The 18832-nt window shown below is 37.7% G+C and overlaps 1 protein-coding gene across 1 annotated transcript; it reads right to left on the reverse strand.

Moving 5' to 3' along the window:
• Nucleotides 1-8316: 8316 nt before the first annotated feature.
• On the reverse strand, nucleotides 8317-11108 carry LOC144708057 (polyubiquitin). The gene is made up of 2 exons (XM_078581348.1): nucleotides 11038-11108; nucleotides 8317-9849 (listed from the first exon to the last, which is right to left on the reverse strand). Exon 2 carries the CDS (start codon nucleotides 9847-9849, stop codon nucleotides 8476-8478), a length of 1374 nt encoding a protein of 457 aa, XP_078437474.1. The 5' UTR covers nucleotides 11038-11108; the 3' UTR covers nucleotides 8317-8475.
• Nucleotides 11109-18832: the final 7724 nt, after the last annotated feature.

Consider the following 18832-nt stretch of genomic DNA (forward strand, 5'->3'; position numbering starts at 1 on the left):
GGGCACGGCACTGGAGTGTAACGCTGGAGTAGTCAAGGATCGAAGGTGAGAAGAACGGGTGGGCAGCAACATGACCACAGCAACATGGGGCACGATCGTGAGCGGCTAGGCGGCAATAATGTGGTGAAGCGGCGACGACACTATGAGCAGTGTGGGTGTGGCGTTGACAGAGGGTGCCACGGGTGTGCAGTGCAGGCGCTACTCAATCGGTGGCAAGGGCGAGCAATTGCACCCGCTAATGGCGCGGCACAAGATGGGTTGGCAGATTTCACGATCGCGTTGTAGTGTTGTACCGGACACGGAATTGTGATTGCATGGTGGCAAGAGCAGGTCGGTGCACTTGAACAGATGCGCACCCATGTTGTCTTGACTCATGGTTGAACACACAATTCATTGGTGCACAAGCTGGTCGAGATGCTGGTCCCGTCAATTGAGTCACACAGACAGCGTGGAGCCACGACTGAGCGAAGGGGCGAGCCAACGTCCACGCCGAGTGCAACGGATGGGGTCAGCACAGCACTGGAAGGAACCATGAACAGGCGGTCTCCACTGGGAAAGGGGTAATGTCATTGGTCGGCGACACCACAAGGAAACCAAGCAATGACTCCACGGTCAAATGGCAAGAAAGCATCAAATCACGTCGTCAAGACGGGCACCGATCGGGAATTTGTGGAACAGGCCTCATGACAATCATCGCAAACCCATCGATCAGCCACCCACGATCGTCGTAGGTCGCAGGTTGGCCAGGCAATGATGTAGGATGCGGTAGGGTGAAGTCGATGCGACGAGTCGTTAGTCCTACAGCGACAGATCAGAGGCGCAACACCACGGATGTGGTCGTACTTATAGAACGCATGATGGATTATCCCCTGTGGTACTTTGACAGGTTGGCAGTCACCGCAGGTCGACCGTCGGGCCAAATCCTCTCTCCCAGGTTTCCCTCTTCCTTGCCTCTTCCTTCTCCTTCTTCTTCTTCCCTCTCCTTGTTCCTCCTCCTTTTCTCCTTCTAACGTGAGTTCTGAGCGACAAGAATAACTACGACAAACTGAAATCCAGATCTGATCTGTCTTAGCGCCCCATCATGGCCTTATATAAGGCCATGATGGGCCATTACATAGGATCCATTATGGGGCCCTTATGATTTGGGGCCCCATTTTACAACAAACTAAATTAAAAAAGAAAAAAAATACATTTTAGAATACATTAAAAAAATGCAAAACAACTCTAACATGAAATGACATGCAACTAGACGAATACAGACACGACAATAACAAACACAGTAGAACAAAGAATCAAACGAGCACGAACCGATGAAGATCAAAACGCAAAGATTACGAACGTGCTTTACCCGGGGTACTTAAGCCCGGGCGTCTTCACTGATGCTTTGATGTGCCGGTCGGACTGGATGCGGACTGGCGGAACTGCCGATGACAATGAGGGTAGTTCCGTAGATGTCTCCTAAGGGTCAAGTTGGTGCTCTCCATCAGATGGATTAATAGTGTTCGAGTTAAGGATGACATTAGTAGAGGTAGTGGAAGAAGTAGAGAATATTAATAAAGTAGTAAAGAATTGTAAAATATTATGATTATGTGCTAGAATGTTATTTATTTGATTAATAATAGGTTATATCTTAGAAAGGAGTTTGATATAATAATAATGCAAATTAAGTCTTAATTAGATTAATTTTATCCTTAGTACTTTAAAAGGAGTTACTTTAATAAGAGGATGGAAGAGGAAGAAGAATGGGACTAGAATTTTGATAGATCAAGAGAGAATATTTAAGTAGGTGTAGACTAGTGAGGTGGAAAGATATTTATATTTTCTAAGAATTAAAGATTAAGTTTAATATTGATAGGGAGAAAATAAGGAATTATCTAATTTATAGTATAATTAAGTAACTAATGGGAGAGAGATAGAAAGATTAGAAGAAGATAAGGGCACTAACAAGAATAATTAAAAGTAAATTGATATGATTAAAAAGATGTTTACGACTTTAATAGATTTAATGTGTACTATATAGTGATATGTATTTTCATATAACTTTATATTTATATATATGGCTGAAATTCTAGATAAATAGGGGTGGTATGAGACGCCGGATAGGTATTCGACAGAATGCTAAAAAAGAGAATAAAATCTAATGTATATATATATATATATTAGATTGATATATATAGACTCTTTAATATATTTAATAAGGTTAACTCATCATAGAAATATGATAAATCGTGAAATACCCCTTCATGTAAAACACGTGTATGATAAAATGCCTCAAAGAGGCTGTGGTAACCAAACTTCACAAAAGTTTGATCAATCTCTAAGCTAAAAAAATATTATCAAAACTAAAGAAGTTCCTAAATGTTTATCATCCACATGAAGTAAAGAAGATTATCAATCCTGCACTGAATCAAAGGTCTGGGGTGGGAAAGCCGATCGCCACCCCATAACGTCGACGTGTGATTTCCCCCTTTCTTCTCTCTTATGCTGGCACAGTTATTCATCTTCTTCAGCCCCCTCTGGTGTCATCCCGAGCTTTGTGAGCAGTTAAGAGGTTGTCACGATCCTCCTCCTGCACTCGCCAATTAACGAAGGGTCCTCCACCACCATGATTGAAATTTGGATCAGAAGATGGTCTTCATTGGGCTTATAGAGCCTTTTAAGAGGCCCGAGAAGGACCTCCCATGGCCATCGATGGAAGGGGAAGGCCTTGAGGGTCGTCCCAGGCATTTGGATACCTTGGCAGTCCCCGTCCCCCAGTCAAAAACCGCCATCCGGTGACGGCACCAATGTTTTAGGGTGGAGAGGGATGGATCTGCACCTAGACATCAGATCTCCATTAATATTTGCCCAAAATCTGTGATTAAATCGCAGCCATGGAACCCCTTCTTACAGTGTACCCTTGTCCTCACCCCATCAATGCCTCGTTAGTTTCTCGTGTCATCAATATCGCCTTTGTGATTCATTCTTCATGAGGTCTAGTCTTCCTTGTCAGCCATCATGGCCAATCAGAAGGCCCCAAAAGTAAAGAAAATAAATAAAATAATAAGATGCAGATCTCATCATTTGATTTTCTTTAAGAAGATTGGACAGCTGAGATCATGTCTGTTTACTTAAAAGGGCCCAATAATAGACGGGCGTTGAGCAGGGTTGGCTCGAAGCCTGGTCATATTTTCATCCTCAACTTCATTCACATCATGGCCCATTGGTTTGCGACCCCTTTTGTTTATTCTCAATTCGGCCCGATGCAAAGCTGAAAGAAATAATCAAATCTAATCCCATCTCGACAAAATTTAAAACATGATAAGCTAAAAAATCTCAATTGATATAATACATCAAAATAATTCAGACTTCCCTCTCATTTGTGTACACCGGCCTCAGTGTGGGTCTTATATGGTGCCTTAGGCTGAGCAACGCTTGTCGGGTGTAGGCGGACTTGAGTGCCTCTGCGCTGGGCTGCTTGTTGTTGGCTTGAGTGTTGGTGTGGCCTTCTGGTGGGCTGCACTTGCCTGCTCTGCTCATAAAACAATTTTTTTTTTTCATTTTTATCTCTTTCCATGAAAATTTTAAGCTAACATACAAAAGGGAGGAGGATATAAGTCATTACATATTTTAAGCATGTTTTCAATAATAATTTAGTGGTTGATGAATTATGCTGCATATCATATTAAAAAGTGTTATTTTTACCAATTTTCTTCATGTAATGCATGGGATTGAAATTTCATATAAAAATGAGAATAAATTAGGTAAAATGATCTCAAATTGTCATTAGAAAATTTATGATTTCATGATGCATTTAGAGTTTATCAAAGAGATGACTGATAAACCAGAAATGGGGTAAAATAAATTATTTTTAAGGCTCTGACTTAAGCAACAATATTACTAAAATTTTCCTTCATCCATGCAGGATAAGGATTCAAAATACTTGAGCAGGTAATAAGAAATTGAATTGTAATTAAAATATATTTAAAATCAATTTTTTATGTGACTTTATACATTAATGGATATTCAACTATTTTCTAAAGACTAAAATTAATAAAATCAATTAGAGTGGCACAAATGTTTCTAAAAATTAAATAATTATTTACTTTAGCTTGGATAAGTTCTCATAATTTATAATGATTTTTCATACTTTTTCAGAATTCTTTAGGGCAAGAAATGGGTTTGATGGAAAAATAGAACCTTTGGCTTCTCTTCATGCGGCATATTTGAAAGACGCTGTTCTGGGAAGCACATAATTTGTTGGTGAGAGGTATAGTGGATAATGGACTAAAAAATGTTGTAACTTTTTTAAAAGGATGAATTTTTTGTGTTGTTTGATGCATGAAAAATCTTGAATTCTAACCTATCCCGTGGAATGTTCTTAAAGAAAAATGTGAGACAATTCAAATGAATTATTCAAGAAATCACACAAACCTTACTGTCACTTTCCCCCAGGGCCGAGTGGTGCTTTTCTCCAAGAATCTTGATCACACTTGAACAGTCTCTCCCACACTCTTGTATAAAAAGAATGGATCAAAGAAATCTGATGCATCAGGCCTCTATAAGCAAGTTAGGAGAAGAAATCCGAGATGGGATTCAAAGAGAAGAAAGAAGAATTTAAATGGAAGTACCCGAACTCTCAAAAGCCATATGATTTAGTTATAAGGGTTTGGTGGAATAGGATTACTCTATTTTCAGCCTAGATTCACATTCCTTCCTTCCCAGATTTTAAGATAAATCTTTCAAATTCAAATTGTGGGTTATTTAACAATTCTTACCTTTAGTTGACCTATTTCTTAAATGGATTTGAATGTTTTTCAAGGGTGGGGTTCTTGTGTATTTGGACAGTTTTTATTATCTGGGAGATGGCTAGGATTTCTCTTGTATTGCCATTTGTATCTCAGAATCAAAATTTTATTTACCTAAGTCTTGTATCTCAAATAAAACTCCTAGAATATGTGAGAAATCCATATCTAGTTGTATCTATCTAAAATGTAATTTTTATGGAAATTTATCCCTTTTCACTATATATATAATATTAGTCATAAAGTATTAAATCAATTTTTATCTTGACTGTCATTCCACCCGTCATGATCTCACATAGCACGTCCATGTCTACACTTCTAGAATAACTTTTCTCACATAGCACGTCCATGTCTACACTTCTAGAATAACTTTTTTAAAGGAGCGTCAAACAATTCCATGGTCATCGTGTCACTTATGTGAGGAGGCTAAGAAAAAATCATTTACATTGTTCTGGTCTTGCAGGTCAAGAGTACTCAGGCTCAAACTGTGATCATATCTCATCATACAGACATGGTGATCTATCGCTTTTGTGCAAAAGGATACAGTTTGATGAGCCCATAGAATAGATTCTATAAAAATATGCGATATACTATTTAGCAGACTAATTTCATGAATTTTATGTATGTATTTCTGCTAAATTTTTTATCTTTGTGTGTTATCATGCACAAAAGGCTTAAATTAATATTTGGAATAATATTCCGGTTTTATTTATTTTTTAGAATTTTTTTGAATTTTATAAGATCATATTCATTAGTAAAATAAGTTTCTAGTGCATAATATATATTTTTAAGAATTTTCTGACATTTAACTCATAAAGAAAAAAAAATTGGTGTGTTTAAGATATTTTTATGGTGTAAAATATATTTCAGGAAATATTTGAGGATTTAATATTATTTTTCCTGGTTTGTAGAGAACCTCATTCCTTTCTCGCATCTACTGATCTAAAAGGATTTTTGGGTTGAAAATTTTAGTGTAGCTTTGTCCCTCTATGCTATTTGTTCTTATTGTCTTATGTATAAATAGAGCCGTCTATCTATGTGAAAGCATATTGCAATTTCTTCAAGCTTAGTAGGCTGAGTGAAAGAATGTGATTTCAAGATGAATCAAGTTTTCTTTGTGTTTCTTGTAAACTGAAGTCAGAAAGCAAAAGAGAAGTGGAGGGGCTCTCCCATTGTCACAAATCACCTTTATCCTTCAAGAATACCCGGATTTACAATGAGTCATGTGGGATTTTTTTTTCATCTTTTTTCTCAACATCTGCCCACCTTCTGACATCCATCCATTCACGTCTATCCAACCATATCTATATTTTATCCCTCATCGTCATTCATTAGTTGTTACGTATAACTATATGCACTTCTCTTCATCTTCATCTTGTCGTATTCATAGTGTAGATATAACCATTCTCATCTCGTAATTACTGTAGAAAAAGGCATTTAACCCCTAATTTATTTTATGTGTGCACATGACTGTAGCTCATCAGTAATTACTCAAATTATTTTAAAAGCCAGGGTTTATAGACATTTGTTAATAACTCAATTAAAGACAACAAGATATTAACCAATTTGTTTATCAGTAAGATTGTAGCCTTTAGAATATTTTTGGGGTTTAATAAATGTCTAGTCGAATTATATTTATAAAATTGATTAGATTAAATTAATTTTCACTCATATAAATTTTTATCGATGAGAATATCACTAATTACTCAAATCATATCTCCACCCTTTCATATAATTTTTTATCGATGCGCTATTTAAATATATCCAATTATTGACTCACTCACTCAAACCTTATTATGGTTAGTCTTCACCCTTACCCTTACTAAGTTATATTTTCTCAGCACAATAGTTTCCTAGGTAATTCCAACCATTATACCAAAAGTTATTCAGGATTTGATTTTTGCATGAACAAAATTGTACCTAATAACCAAAAAATAACCCTGAAGGATTCCATCAGATTTTGATGCATATCAATTTATTTAGAGTGAGCTACAAAAAAGAGAGAAAATACTACCGCATGTAAAAAATTAATTTTGATTTAGTTATGTTTTCAGATAAAAAGGCTTTCTGACATTGAAGAATGATCATATTTACAAAGGCGATATTATGAAACATGAAAAACTTCTTATCAAGGGTAAAAATATATAAATGTTTATTTCAGTACTGATAAAATAATACATTGTTCATACAACATTATATGGTTTCACTTTTTTCTTCAGCGGGACTCTTTCTTTTCTTCTTCTTTCTTTTTTTGTTTTTTTTTTATCCCTATCATTCCAGTTGATTGAATCATCGTCCTCCTTAGTGGAACTCAGATGCACGCATTATAAAATTTTACATATCAGAGTAAGATCCCGTCCACATTGCAAGAAACAAAGAAATGTATTAGTCATCTCAATTTCTACAAAACCCTTGTCTATTTCATTTAAATACACAGAATACATGTTTAACTGAATGAATTATGTACCCATGGTACAATTTGGCATTATTTAAGCAGCAATCTTTAAAGTACTTTTGTTTTTTTTGTTGCTGCGTCTTACTTTTAATCACCGGGTTTATTATTCTTACCAATTATGTATCTTGATATTCACATATTGCACAATTTGGCATCATTTAATAATAACACATAACATCACTTCAAATAAAATTTTTAAAGAATTTCAAATGTAAGTAATTATTATTTAGGTTATCTTTTAAGGATGTATTTGCATGCGACATCAAATTAGTTTAACATTGAATTTCATTCTTCAGCATGGATAACAATATTACGCTACATTCATTTACTAAATGTAGAGTTACAAGACAACTAAACAAGGTGTCCAAATGAAAATTACAATTCATATTTAAAATACATGTTTCATAAGCAAATAGATATAAATTCAGTAATAAGAATCTGTTGTCAATTTTTTGCGCACTAGCTTTATTCTGTTGTATGCATTTGTCAAGCTAAATCGTCTCCTATTTTAAAACTACTGTTGTTACCTTGTATTTTTAGAAATTTTAACTATTAATACGGCTTTTACAACAGTATTAACATAGTTAATACTAATATTATTTCCTATAAATTTACTAAATATGCTTAAATGACCAAAAACTGACCACGGAGACCAAATAGGATAACAAAATATAACCTAGCAGGCGCATGCGTTTATTAGAACTTTACTAAAATCAGGAATTTATATTATTAAACCAGCAATAAAAAATTTTATTCTAAATACTAAGAAAAAAACACGTGAAGTTTAAGTATATTGTGTTGAATAACATACGCATTGACAAGCAACAATAAAAAATAGGCAAAAATTCAATAGGATTTCATTTTAATACTGTGCAAAAATGTGTTAGAGGACAATGGCGCAAACCATCATCCGCATATAAATCGTACTCATCAGAGTTATAATCTCGCAAGAGTCAAGACGATAATGATGAAAACTGACAATGATGTTCATAGTCATGTCAACATCAATAGGAGAGCGAAGAGCGATGATGATAACCGTAAGGATTCCTTCGCCGACTAGAGTTGGATAGAAACATAGAGTTGGAACTAGCTAACCATTCAGCAAAAGAGCAAAGCTAGCAAGAAGAGCCGTCATCACACGCAGATAAGCAAACAGAGACGGGAGAAGAAGAGAAAGCAACCACCACGTCCAAAGCAGAATTCAGTCAACCAGAGAGAAAGGATGAGAGGATTGGCTTAGTACCCTCCTCGAAGACGAAGCACCAAGTGAAGGGTCGACTCCTTCTGGATGTTGTAGTCGGCGAGAGTGCGGCCGTCTTCGAGCTGCTTGCCGGCAAAGATGAGACGCTGCTGGTCCGGCGGGATCCCCTCCTTGTCCTGGATCTTCGCCTTCACGTTATCGATGGTGTCCGACGACTCCACCTCGAGCGTGATCGTCTTCCCCGTCAGCGTCTTCACGAAGATCTGCATTCCTCCTCGGAGACGGAGCACCAGGTGTAAGGTAGACTCCTTCTGGATGTTGTAGTCGGCGAGAGTGCGGCCGTCTTCGAGCTGCTTGCCAGCGAAGATGAGGCGCTGCTGGTCCGGGGGGATCCCCTCCTTGTCCTGGATCTTGGCTTTCACGTTATCGATGGTGTCCGACGACTCCACCTCAAGCGTGATCGTCTTCCCTGTGAGAGTCTTCACGAAGATCTGCATACCTCCTCGGAGACGGAGCACCAAGTGAAGGGTCGACTCCTTCTGGATGTTGTAATCGGCGAGGGTGCGGCCGTCTTCCAGCTGTTTCCCGGCGAAGATGAGGCGCTGCTGGTCCGGGGGGATCCCCTCCTTGTCCTGGATCTTGGCTTTCACGTTATCGATGGTGTCTGAGGACTCCACCTCAAGCGTGATCGTCTTCCCTGTGAGAGTCTTCACGAAGATCTGCATACCTCCTCGGAGACGGAGCACCAAGTGAAGGGTCGACTCCTTCTGGATGTTGTAATCGGCGAGGGTGCGGCCGTCTTCCAGCTGTTTCCCGGCGAAGATGAGGCGCTGCTGGTCCGGGGGGATCCCTTCCTTGTCCTGGATCTTGGCCTTCACGTTGTCGATGGTGTCTGAGGACTCCACCTCAAGCGTGATCGTCTTCCCTGTGAGAGTCTTCACGAAGATCTGCATACCTCCTCGGAGACGGAGCACCAAGTGAAGGGTCGACTCCTTCTGGATGTTGTAATCGGCGAGGGTGCGGCCGTCTTCCAGCTGTTTCCCGGCGAAGATGAGGCGCTGCTGGTCCGGGGGGATCCCTTCCTTGTCCTGGATCTTGGCCTTCACGTTGTCGATGGTGTCTGAGGACTCCACCTCAAGCGTGATGGTCTTTCCGGTCAAGGTTTTGACGAAGATTTGCATCCCACCGCGGAGACGCAGCACTAAGTGGAGGGTGGACTCTTTCTGAATGTTGTAGTCGGCAAGCGTGCGGCCATCTTCTAGCTGCTTGCCAGCGAAGATGAGACGCTGCTGGTCTGGAGGAATTCCCTCCTTGTCCTGGATCTTGGCTTTCACGTTGTCGATGGTGTCCGAGGACTCCACCTCCAAGGTGATAGTCTTTCCAGTGAGAGTCTTGACGAAGATCTGCATCTGTTTCGAGAGTAGACGCGAATTATTTACCCTACTTACATTGAAATTGACGAAATAAGACAGAATAATAGAAATACATCGATGGAGGCCACCATACAGATGAATAATGAGGTGCAAATTGATCTCTCAGAAATAAGAGACGAAAATGTAATGAGGTGAGCATTGATGAAGAGGGACCAAGTAATCGACGCATAGGAGCAAACTTCTCGACTATAGCAACATATTACTCGAAAGGATAAATTAAAGGAAAAAATAATGGAGATTCGTCTGTGAAACACAGCTAAAATTGAGTGGATGTCGAATGTAATGTTTTGATCATCCTGATTAATTATGATCGAGAGGAAAGGACAAAACTATTACGTTCTAGTAAAAAAATAGCCGATCGAGTGACCGCCAGGCGTAAGAAAGTGAGATACGATAAGTAAATGAATAGCTAAGTTGTATGATGTCTATTATAACGTTTTGATCATCCTGATTAATGATGATCGAGAGGAAAGGACAAAACAATTACGTTCTAGTGAACAAGTAGCCGATCGAGCGAACGCCAGGAGTAAGAAAGTGAGATACGATAAGTAAATGAATAGCTAGGTTGTATCATGATATTAGATGTAAGTAATATAAATATTCATGAAGGGGAATAGGTTAAAAATCAATATATAAGTACGTATAGAAAATAAAATGGACAAATTAGAAAGCAGACATGCGTATGCAAAAAAACAAATGGAGCAAACGCACATATGGAAATATGTGAAAGTTCATGTTCACTCAATACACTGACGAATCGTAGAAGAACATTCAATAGCGGATTAAAACGCATCAGGAATCAGAGCAACAGTATGAATAATGATCAGAGACAGCTGAACGAAAGCACACAAAGGCAAACAAAAACCAGCGAAAAACTTCTATGAGAACCAACATCTAAAAGAAACAATTGATTCAACACACCGCACCACGATTAACCGTGTAGAAACATTAAAAAGCCTATCAACACGGATCTGCAATCAGATCCAAGAAAGGATCGCCAACCGGAAACGATCGGCTGAAAAAACAAACCATCCGATCGGAAACAACAAGAAAACAACCAGAAAACCAAAAACAGCCGTAAAAACAACCAGAGTCACGCGATCCGCAACTCAACAACTAAAGAAACGAAGAACGGTAACGAGACGAGAAAGATCGAGGCAATACCTTGGGAAAACAGAAGGAGAGACGACGACCTAACTCGCGGCTATGGAAAGCAGAAGGGGAAACGCGTAATGCTCGAGGGCTGGAGGGGTGTATTTATAGCCCAAAATCTGAGGCGGTGAACGGAACCGTCAATGAACACAGCCAATGAAAAGCCGACACCTGTTCTGCCGTCAAGATTGACGACGCCGTTTGCTCGACGTGTTCCAGATTCCTACGGCACCGGCCTGTCGTTTTCGTGGCGTGTAACCACCCCCTCCAATTTAATCTGCGGTGCAGAGGCGGCGAGTGCCGACAAATAAATTGATGACGTCATTAAAAGTAACCAATGGATGACGGATGCATCTTATGTTTCGCCCAGTTTCATCATATCCGCATCTTCGTCGCCATCATCATCATCATCGTCATCGTCATTATCATCGTCATCGTCGTCATCATCGTTGTCGTCATCGTCATCGTCATCATCGTCGCCGTCGTCATCAGCATCGGCATCGGCTTCGGCATCAGCATTAGCATCATCATCTTCATCGTCATCGTCATCGTCGTTGTCATCAGCATCGTCATCGGCATCATCATCGGCATCGGCATCGGCATCGGCATCGTCATCGGCATCGTCATCGACATCGTCATCGGCATCGTCGTTGTCACTGTCATCATCATCGTCATCGTCTAGGGAACGGCACGTCCGGGACGTGATGCCCCGGACGTGACGGAATGGATGACGATCCGTGACGAACGGTGACGTGACGAAAGTTTCGTCCCGTCACACGTCTGAGGATTTCGGAAAATCCGTCACGTTTGCGTCACCGTCATGGTTTGCGGCATCCCCATCACGTAACCATCACCTGATGACATCACCGTCACGGGTGGCAAGATAAACAACAATGCGGAGGAGAGAGAATTGGAGGGACATATCTCCAAATACCTTTGGACTGCATCCTTTTGCACACGTGAATTAATGCAGGGACTTTTCTGCAAAATGTCAATAAATTGAGTTAGCAACACCACGTGAAGAACTCTTGGCTGTCCAAAAGCTAAAATCTAATGATTTTAAAGCTTTATTGGTCATTTTTTAAAATCCGTCATGGACGATATCTTTGATGGCCGTCCCATCACGTCACTCGTCCGAGGCCCCCGTCACCGTCGCGTCACCATCACGCCCAGTTCATCATCTGTCACTGTCACCATGACGGGCCCCTAATTTCGTCACCGTTGATGAAGGCGAAAAATGGGGTGTAAATTATCGTTATTTTCGCTTCAATCAAATAAAAATTTGTACGTGTAAACTTGCTCAAAATCGTATAACGATGAGCAAGGTCGTCTCCACAGGGATTGGCACTTAGAGATAGAATTCGACTAATGAGTAGAATGGTCAAGAAAGGATAGGGAGGAATTTATTAATGATGTTTATAGGGAAAGTCCTCCCTAAAGATTTTATATTGATCTCAGACTTTATACATGAGAAGAAGTAGATTAGTGGTTTCGGAAGATTTTTATGGAATTTTTAGAGGTCAAATAATAGGGGAAAAAGAAAGTTGAATGTATGGTTGCAAGGTGTTTGTGGAAATGTCTGAAAGAATTTTGTGAAGTTTTTTGTACGTTTTACTTGAAATCGATCTCACTCGATTTCGAGGTGAAAGTTTGATGAGATTAGTTACTCTTTCTTGAAACTGTATGAATTGTGAAAAATAAAAAAAATAAAAAAATAAACCAAAGTACTTACTGGATTTCTGCGCCAATTCAGGATCGTCGGCAGCTCCTGATCCTTCCCTGGCCGCGTCGTCCTTCAGGTACGCTCTCTGCTCCTTCCTCTCTTATCTCTTCCTGATCTCCCTTCAGGTCGCGGCGCTGTCACCGCCATTGACCGAGAGATTCCAGAGAGTTGAGAAAAGGGCAGAGGATCTTTCCTCCGTCGTTAATTTTGATTTCGAAATGGGCGTTCAGTTTGGCGGCAAAAGATAATGTTTTCAGTGATTCATGATCCTTTTATAGGTCAGGAATGGTCGGATGACCTTCCTGACCGGTATGGAATTATTCCGGCAAAGTTTCTGGCGATGAATCAGCGAAAATCCGCCTTCTCGTCGCGAGATTGACTTTGCCGGCGACGAAGGCGTAGGTGGGATGAAGAGGACGATCGGAAAGTTTTCTGATCGTCGGATCTCCCCTTTAGAGGGTCCAACGGCTACGATTAAATCGTAGCCATGGACCCTATTAGTTCTGGTGGACCCATGCTGCGTCAGCGGCGCCTCGTCAGCTCCAGATTGCTACGTGGCCGTTTTCGATTCGTCCACGAAGGCGTCCTGTGCTGAGCTGTCTACCTGAAATTAACAGAACGAAAATTAAAAGATGATCTTGACCTTTCGATCTTCCAAAGGAAGATCGACAGTCAAGATTATAACACATTTATTAATAAAAGCCCGAGCTGACGCGGGCTTTGGGCCAGGATGGCTCAAAGCCCGGACGGGTTTTGTTTTGAATTTTATTTTAGATCGCGGCCCGATGGGCCGTGATCATTCATTTCTATTATCGGCCCAGCCCGAGTGCATTTGAGATATGGGATTTCGCAATCCCATATTGACAATTTTAAAAATACGGCTTGGTATATATATTCTGCACTTCCTTTACAACTGAATTTAAATCCACACTTACCCTTGGGCGCCGTCGAATGACTTACTTTGAGGCGCGGCTGTTGGCTGGGCTTGTGTTACCCGGCGGCTGCGGCCTTGGCTGTACTGCGGGCAGTGCATGCGGTGCGCTTGGCTAAGATTGCGCCTTGGCTTGGCTGCGGCCCAATCTTTTATTTTGTTATATTTATTGTTATTAATATTGTTTTCCTTTTATAATTTTTATTCTTATAGTTAACCATCAAATTCCTTACTATGCTTATAAATGCAAAAACCTATTAAAATTTTACTTAATGAACGAATATTTTGATAAAAGTGGAATTTAACTTAAATTGCATGTTTCTTTCATTTAAAATGACCTCATAACTTCCTAATAAATGTCGATATACATGCATGTTATGTGACTCGTCAACCGTCACGTCATCCATCACTTTGCCATCACCATGACGAATGATGTGACGGATGATGGTTGTCGTTCCCTATCATTGTCATTGTCATCGTCATCATCATCGTCGTCGTCAGTGATATCCTCATCGGCGTCGGCTTACGCATGGTCCACACCAGTAGGTATTATAGTCATTAGATATCACTCATCAGATCTGCTAGGGATGACGGATGGTTAAGGATGTCTTTGAAAGTAGGATTCCCTGATGGATGATGTCATATGTTTCCTCCCTATCTATCATTCCTAGTCCATCATCTGTCATCGGTATTGTGATCTTCCGCACTGGCAGACGGATGACTGTACGAAGATATTTCGGTCATTAGTCATTAGTCATCTGTCTGAGATGAAGGATGTATGGGGATATCTTTTAATGTAGGATAGGACGACAGACTAACAACAATGTCATATGTTTCCTCCACATCCATCATCCGCCTCTCGTTATCTGCATCATCCATACATCATACATTTCCTCCTCATCTGTCATTCATCATCCCTCGTCTGTCATTAGCATAGGGATTGCCCACGTTTGTAGACAAATGACTAGAAATAAGATATTTCTGGCATTAGTCATCAGTCATCCGTCCAGGATGACGAATAGCTAGGGATGTCTTTAAAAGAAGGATTGGACAACAAATGACAGCATTTGTTTTGTTCTCAACCCACTATCTGTCATCATCTACACTGGTGGACAGATAACTGGATGAAGATATTTCAGTCATTAGTCATCAGTCTTCTGTTTGAGATGGTGGATGGCGTGGGCCACCTGTTAAAGTAGGATTGGACGACGGATGACGAGTTACATCATTTGTTTCATTGCAACCCATTATCCATCATCCTCTGCACTGGAAGATGACTAGGACATATCAGTTATTAGTCATAGTGATCTTTTAAAAAAGTGCAGTAGTCATCTTCTGACCAATCAGTTCGAACCTCAGCGGATTGGAAAGTGAGGGAAAGTGAGAAAATTGGGAGAGAGGCGGGTGAGAGGAAAAAAGAGAGAGAGATGAGTATAAGGAGAGGATGAGAGATGAATTTAGCAATAGGAGGGAGAGAGGGAAAGAGAGAGAGGTGGTTAAATGTGAATGGATTATTGACCCGACTGACGTCCAGCCAATCCGTGTATGTGTGTAGCTGCCATCCATCCGCTAGCTATCATTTGCTTGAACATAGTTTTTTTCTAAATAATCAGTTCCCTCTTGACTCCATAATTTTAAATTTATATTTTTTTGTCTTGTTATAACTATCATTGGAATACAAGTTACATGTGTAATTGTTTATTCATAAAATAACTTATCTATTTTAAAACTTTATTTTTCGTAAAATATATTTCTATTCTCTTAATCCAAAAGTTAAGTGACTTTTGCTATTCTCTTTTGCATTTAATCAGTGGTGTAATTAGATAACCATCAGACAACTAAATTGATGACGTCATTGAAAGATAGATATTGTAAAATCGTCATTCCGTCTTTAAAAAGGAATTAAATATATTATTGAAAATTTCTTATTATTATAAAAAACTATTTTCCTAAATACATCAATGAGATTAATTAAAAAATGTAAACAGGTTTCCTATCACATTTTCATTTGATAACTGCTTTACTTAATTAACAATCTGAAAAAAATTATTCACATCATTTGAAGATGGATTTACTCTTCATTAAAAGATGGATTTTTCTCCATGAAAAGTAAATGTATAAGGTAAATAAAATTCCTAATAGCTTTTTATTGAATAAATAGACAAATTCATTAACTGTCACCAAAATAAATAAACGACAATTTTTAGCCGTACATTTTTCTAACTTATTATATATATAAACAGATATAACTTAAACAAAAATATAAATTATCTTCTTATAAAAAAGTTTTCTTACCTATCTTAAAGCAAAATCAGTGTAATAGGCTAAAAACTTTCATCTTTCCTTTTTATGTAATAACTGGTTTAAAGAAATAACCATCCTGAAAATAAATTTCAGATGTGATTAAAAGATAACTTTTTGGAATAGTTACTCTTTCTTGAGAGAAAAAAGGTAAATAGAAATTTATCAAATTATTAAGAAATTAAGGATTTAAAGTTAATCTAAAAGGTAAATAATTATGATACTACCTTTTCACTTTAAAAAATGGTTCATTCAAAAAACCGTGGAAAAATAAATTGATGATGTTATTAAGTGATAGTTTCTTCCTAAATAACAATCCGATATTGGAAAAACGGAAAAAATATATATTCTATTTTTGCACTATATTGTGCATATTTTTTCTTACCCATATTAGTGTTAAGTTAATTTAAAAGGAAAATAGCTGTCCTATTATTCTTTCATTCAATATCTGGTCTTTATAATTATCCATCAAACATTGTTGATGTCGCGAATAGTAATGCTTTCTTAGTAAATATAGACTAAATACATAATCTTTTTCTATGATTAGAAACATAAATTTTCCTCTCCTATATGAATGTACATTGAATCCAAAAGGTAAATAACTTTTCTCTTATATTTCCATTTAATAACTGGTCTACTTAAATAACTTTTCAAACTATAAATGAGAGACTTCATTAAAAATGTCTTTTTTAAAATAACTTCTTATTTATGAATTATATATTTTAAAATTTTCTATTATTACTGTTGTCTAAGTGATCAAATTGTAAACACTATTTGAAAAGTAAATAATTTTACTACAAATTTATCCTTTCCAAAACTGGTCTAGTTACATAACCATTTGAAAAAATACCTTATAATGTGAATCAAATATATATTTATGAGTAATATCTATCTTATTATCAGTAAAAACGTGTTTTATTTCCTACATAATATATAGCTAATAAAAAAATTAGTTTCCTAACACCATTTCACTTAATATAAGTTAAAGAATCACAAACAAATAAATTAAAGACTTAATTTAAAGATATATTTTTCACAAAAAATTGTTCTTACTTAGAAGATTATATTGACTACAAATTTTTGTGAAAAAATCTTGATAAGCATAAATAGGGTAGAGACCCATTTTAGGTGCCAATGCCAGCGAGATCTGGGTTCCCCCCCTCTTCTTTCTCCAGTTCTTCACTCACTCCATGTCCACTCCTTGATGATGAGAAGATTTCGAAGGCTTCAAGAAGAGTTGGTGAATAAAGAAAGGAGATCTAGAAACCCTCTAGCCATGCTGCATTGAAATTTATTTCATGCACCAAATCATAATCCCACAATAGAGCATGCATCTATTGCACCCCCCTAGTGTCTCCCACTTGAGTAAAATTTCCGATGTAATTCTAAAATTTTCTTTTATTTTTAGGGAAGAGAACTTACACTTGTGTTCATAAATATATTGTCATTTTTTTATCCATTTACAGATATTACTTTATTGAACTGATGACATGTTCGTTAATTGATTAACCACCTGATACGCAGTCAATATAGCAAAAAGTCCAAGGAAAGGGATATGAATATTTATAGTTTGAAAATATATCTAATAATCTATTAAAGTGGTTGCATTGAGGTCAGGAACACCTGTTTATAAGAGACATCAAATTTTAGAAAAACAGACTTGAGGAGGTTGTACATAAAGTCAATGTCGATTTAATTTTGTAATTTTATTTTTCAACTTTGAGTTTGATACTGAATAATCAACACGACTGGACCAGGACCAGGACCAGGCTGGTACTGAACAAGTGTAGACCGTAACCGAACCAAACCGAACTATATGTAAGGTATAAGTCCTTACTAAAAACAAGAACCAGAATGAGACTGTCCAAACCTATTATTATGAAGAAAATCAATCAAATATCATCATTTTCATAATTAAATAAAGTTTCTTACGAACTTTCAAATTATGCTCACAATAATATAATAACTGCTTCAACTAAAATGATCGAATCATCTTATTATTTAATTTAGTATAAACATACTTTATATCATTATTTTGACATGTTATGAAAATCTCCTATTATAGTAGACATCTTAGTATAACTTGTCTCAAGAACAAATTATGTTTCTGAATGAGTTTAAGGCACGAATTTAAGAGCCATTTTAGAATAAGAAATGATTTTAGGAGTGGGAGTAGGATATTTTCATATTTAAATCATGCATTTGGTTCGTTAAATGCTCCAAAGACATGTCAATAAAAAATTGCCACATATACATACAAGTGTGGCATGAATGAAACAAAACAATAAAAAGTACTGACATTTAAGTAACTTTCATACATAAAAAAAGTGGCAAATTACTGAACCATTAGCTATAAAACAGAATAATCAAAATAAACAATAAATTTAAATAACCAGCTGTTACTTACCATATCAATATAACCCAAATGATGCATAGCTGAACCAATACGTATAAATTATTAATAATTATAATACAACAATAAATTTAAGTAGCTTGCAGTTTTAATACCATGTAACATAACCGAAATGACACATAACTGACCCCATCAAGTGAAAATGCATAATAATAAAAAACAAAACAATCGATTCAAATAAAACCAGCAGTTTAATAACATGCAAACATAGCCAACGTGACACACTTAAACCAACAATTATAAATGCATAATAATCAATCAATTGAAATACCTGGCAGAAATATAATCAAAGGGACCCAACTGCATGAATAAGTTTAAACGGGTGTTAATTCATTCAAAACAATCTAATTAGATAACTAGAAATAGAAACAAAGTGGCACACAACTGTTAAAGAGCCAATCAATTTAAATGACTAGCAGTTCAATCACATGCAAGTAGA

The sequence above is a fragment of the Wolffia australiana genome, chromosome 9, assembly GCF_029677425.1.
Source record: "Wolffia australiana isolate 7733 chromosome 9, ASM2967742v1".
Lineage (NCBI taxonomy): Eukaryota > Viridiplantae > Streptophyta > Magnoliopsida > Alismatales > Araceae > Wolffia > Wolffia australiana.

Coding starts and splice junctions, on each gene's coding strand:
- LOC144708057 (XM_078581348.1), bottom strand. CDS start 9,849: ATGCAGATCTTCGTCAAGACTCTCACTGGAAAGACTATCACCTTGGAG.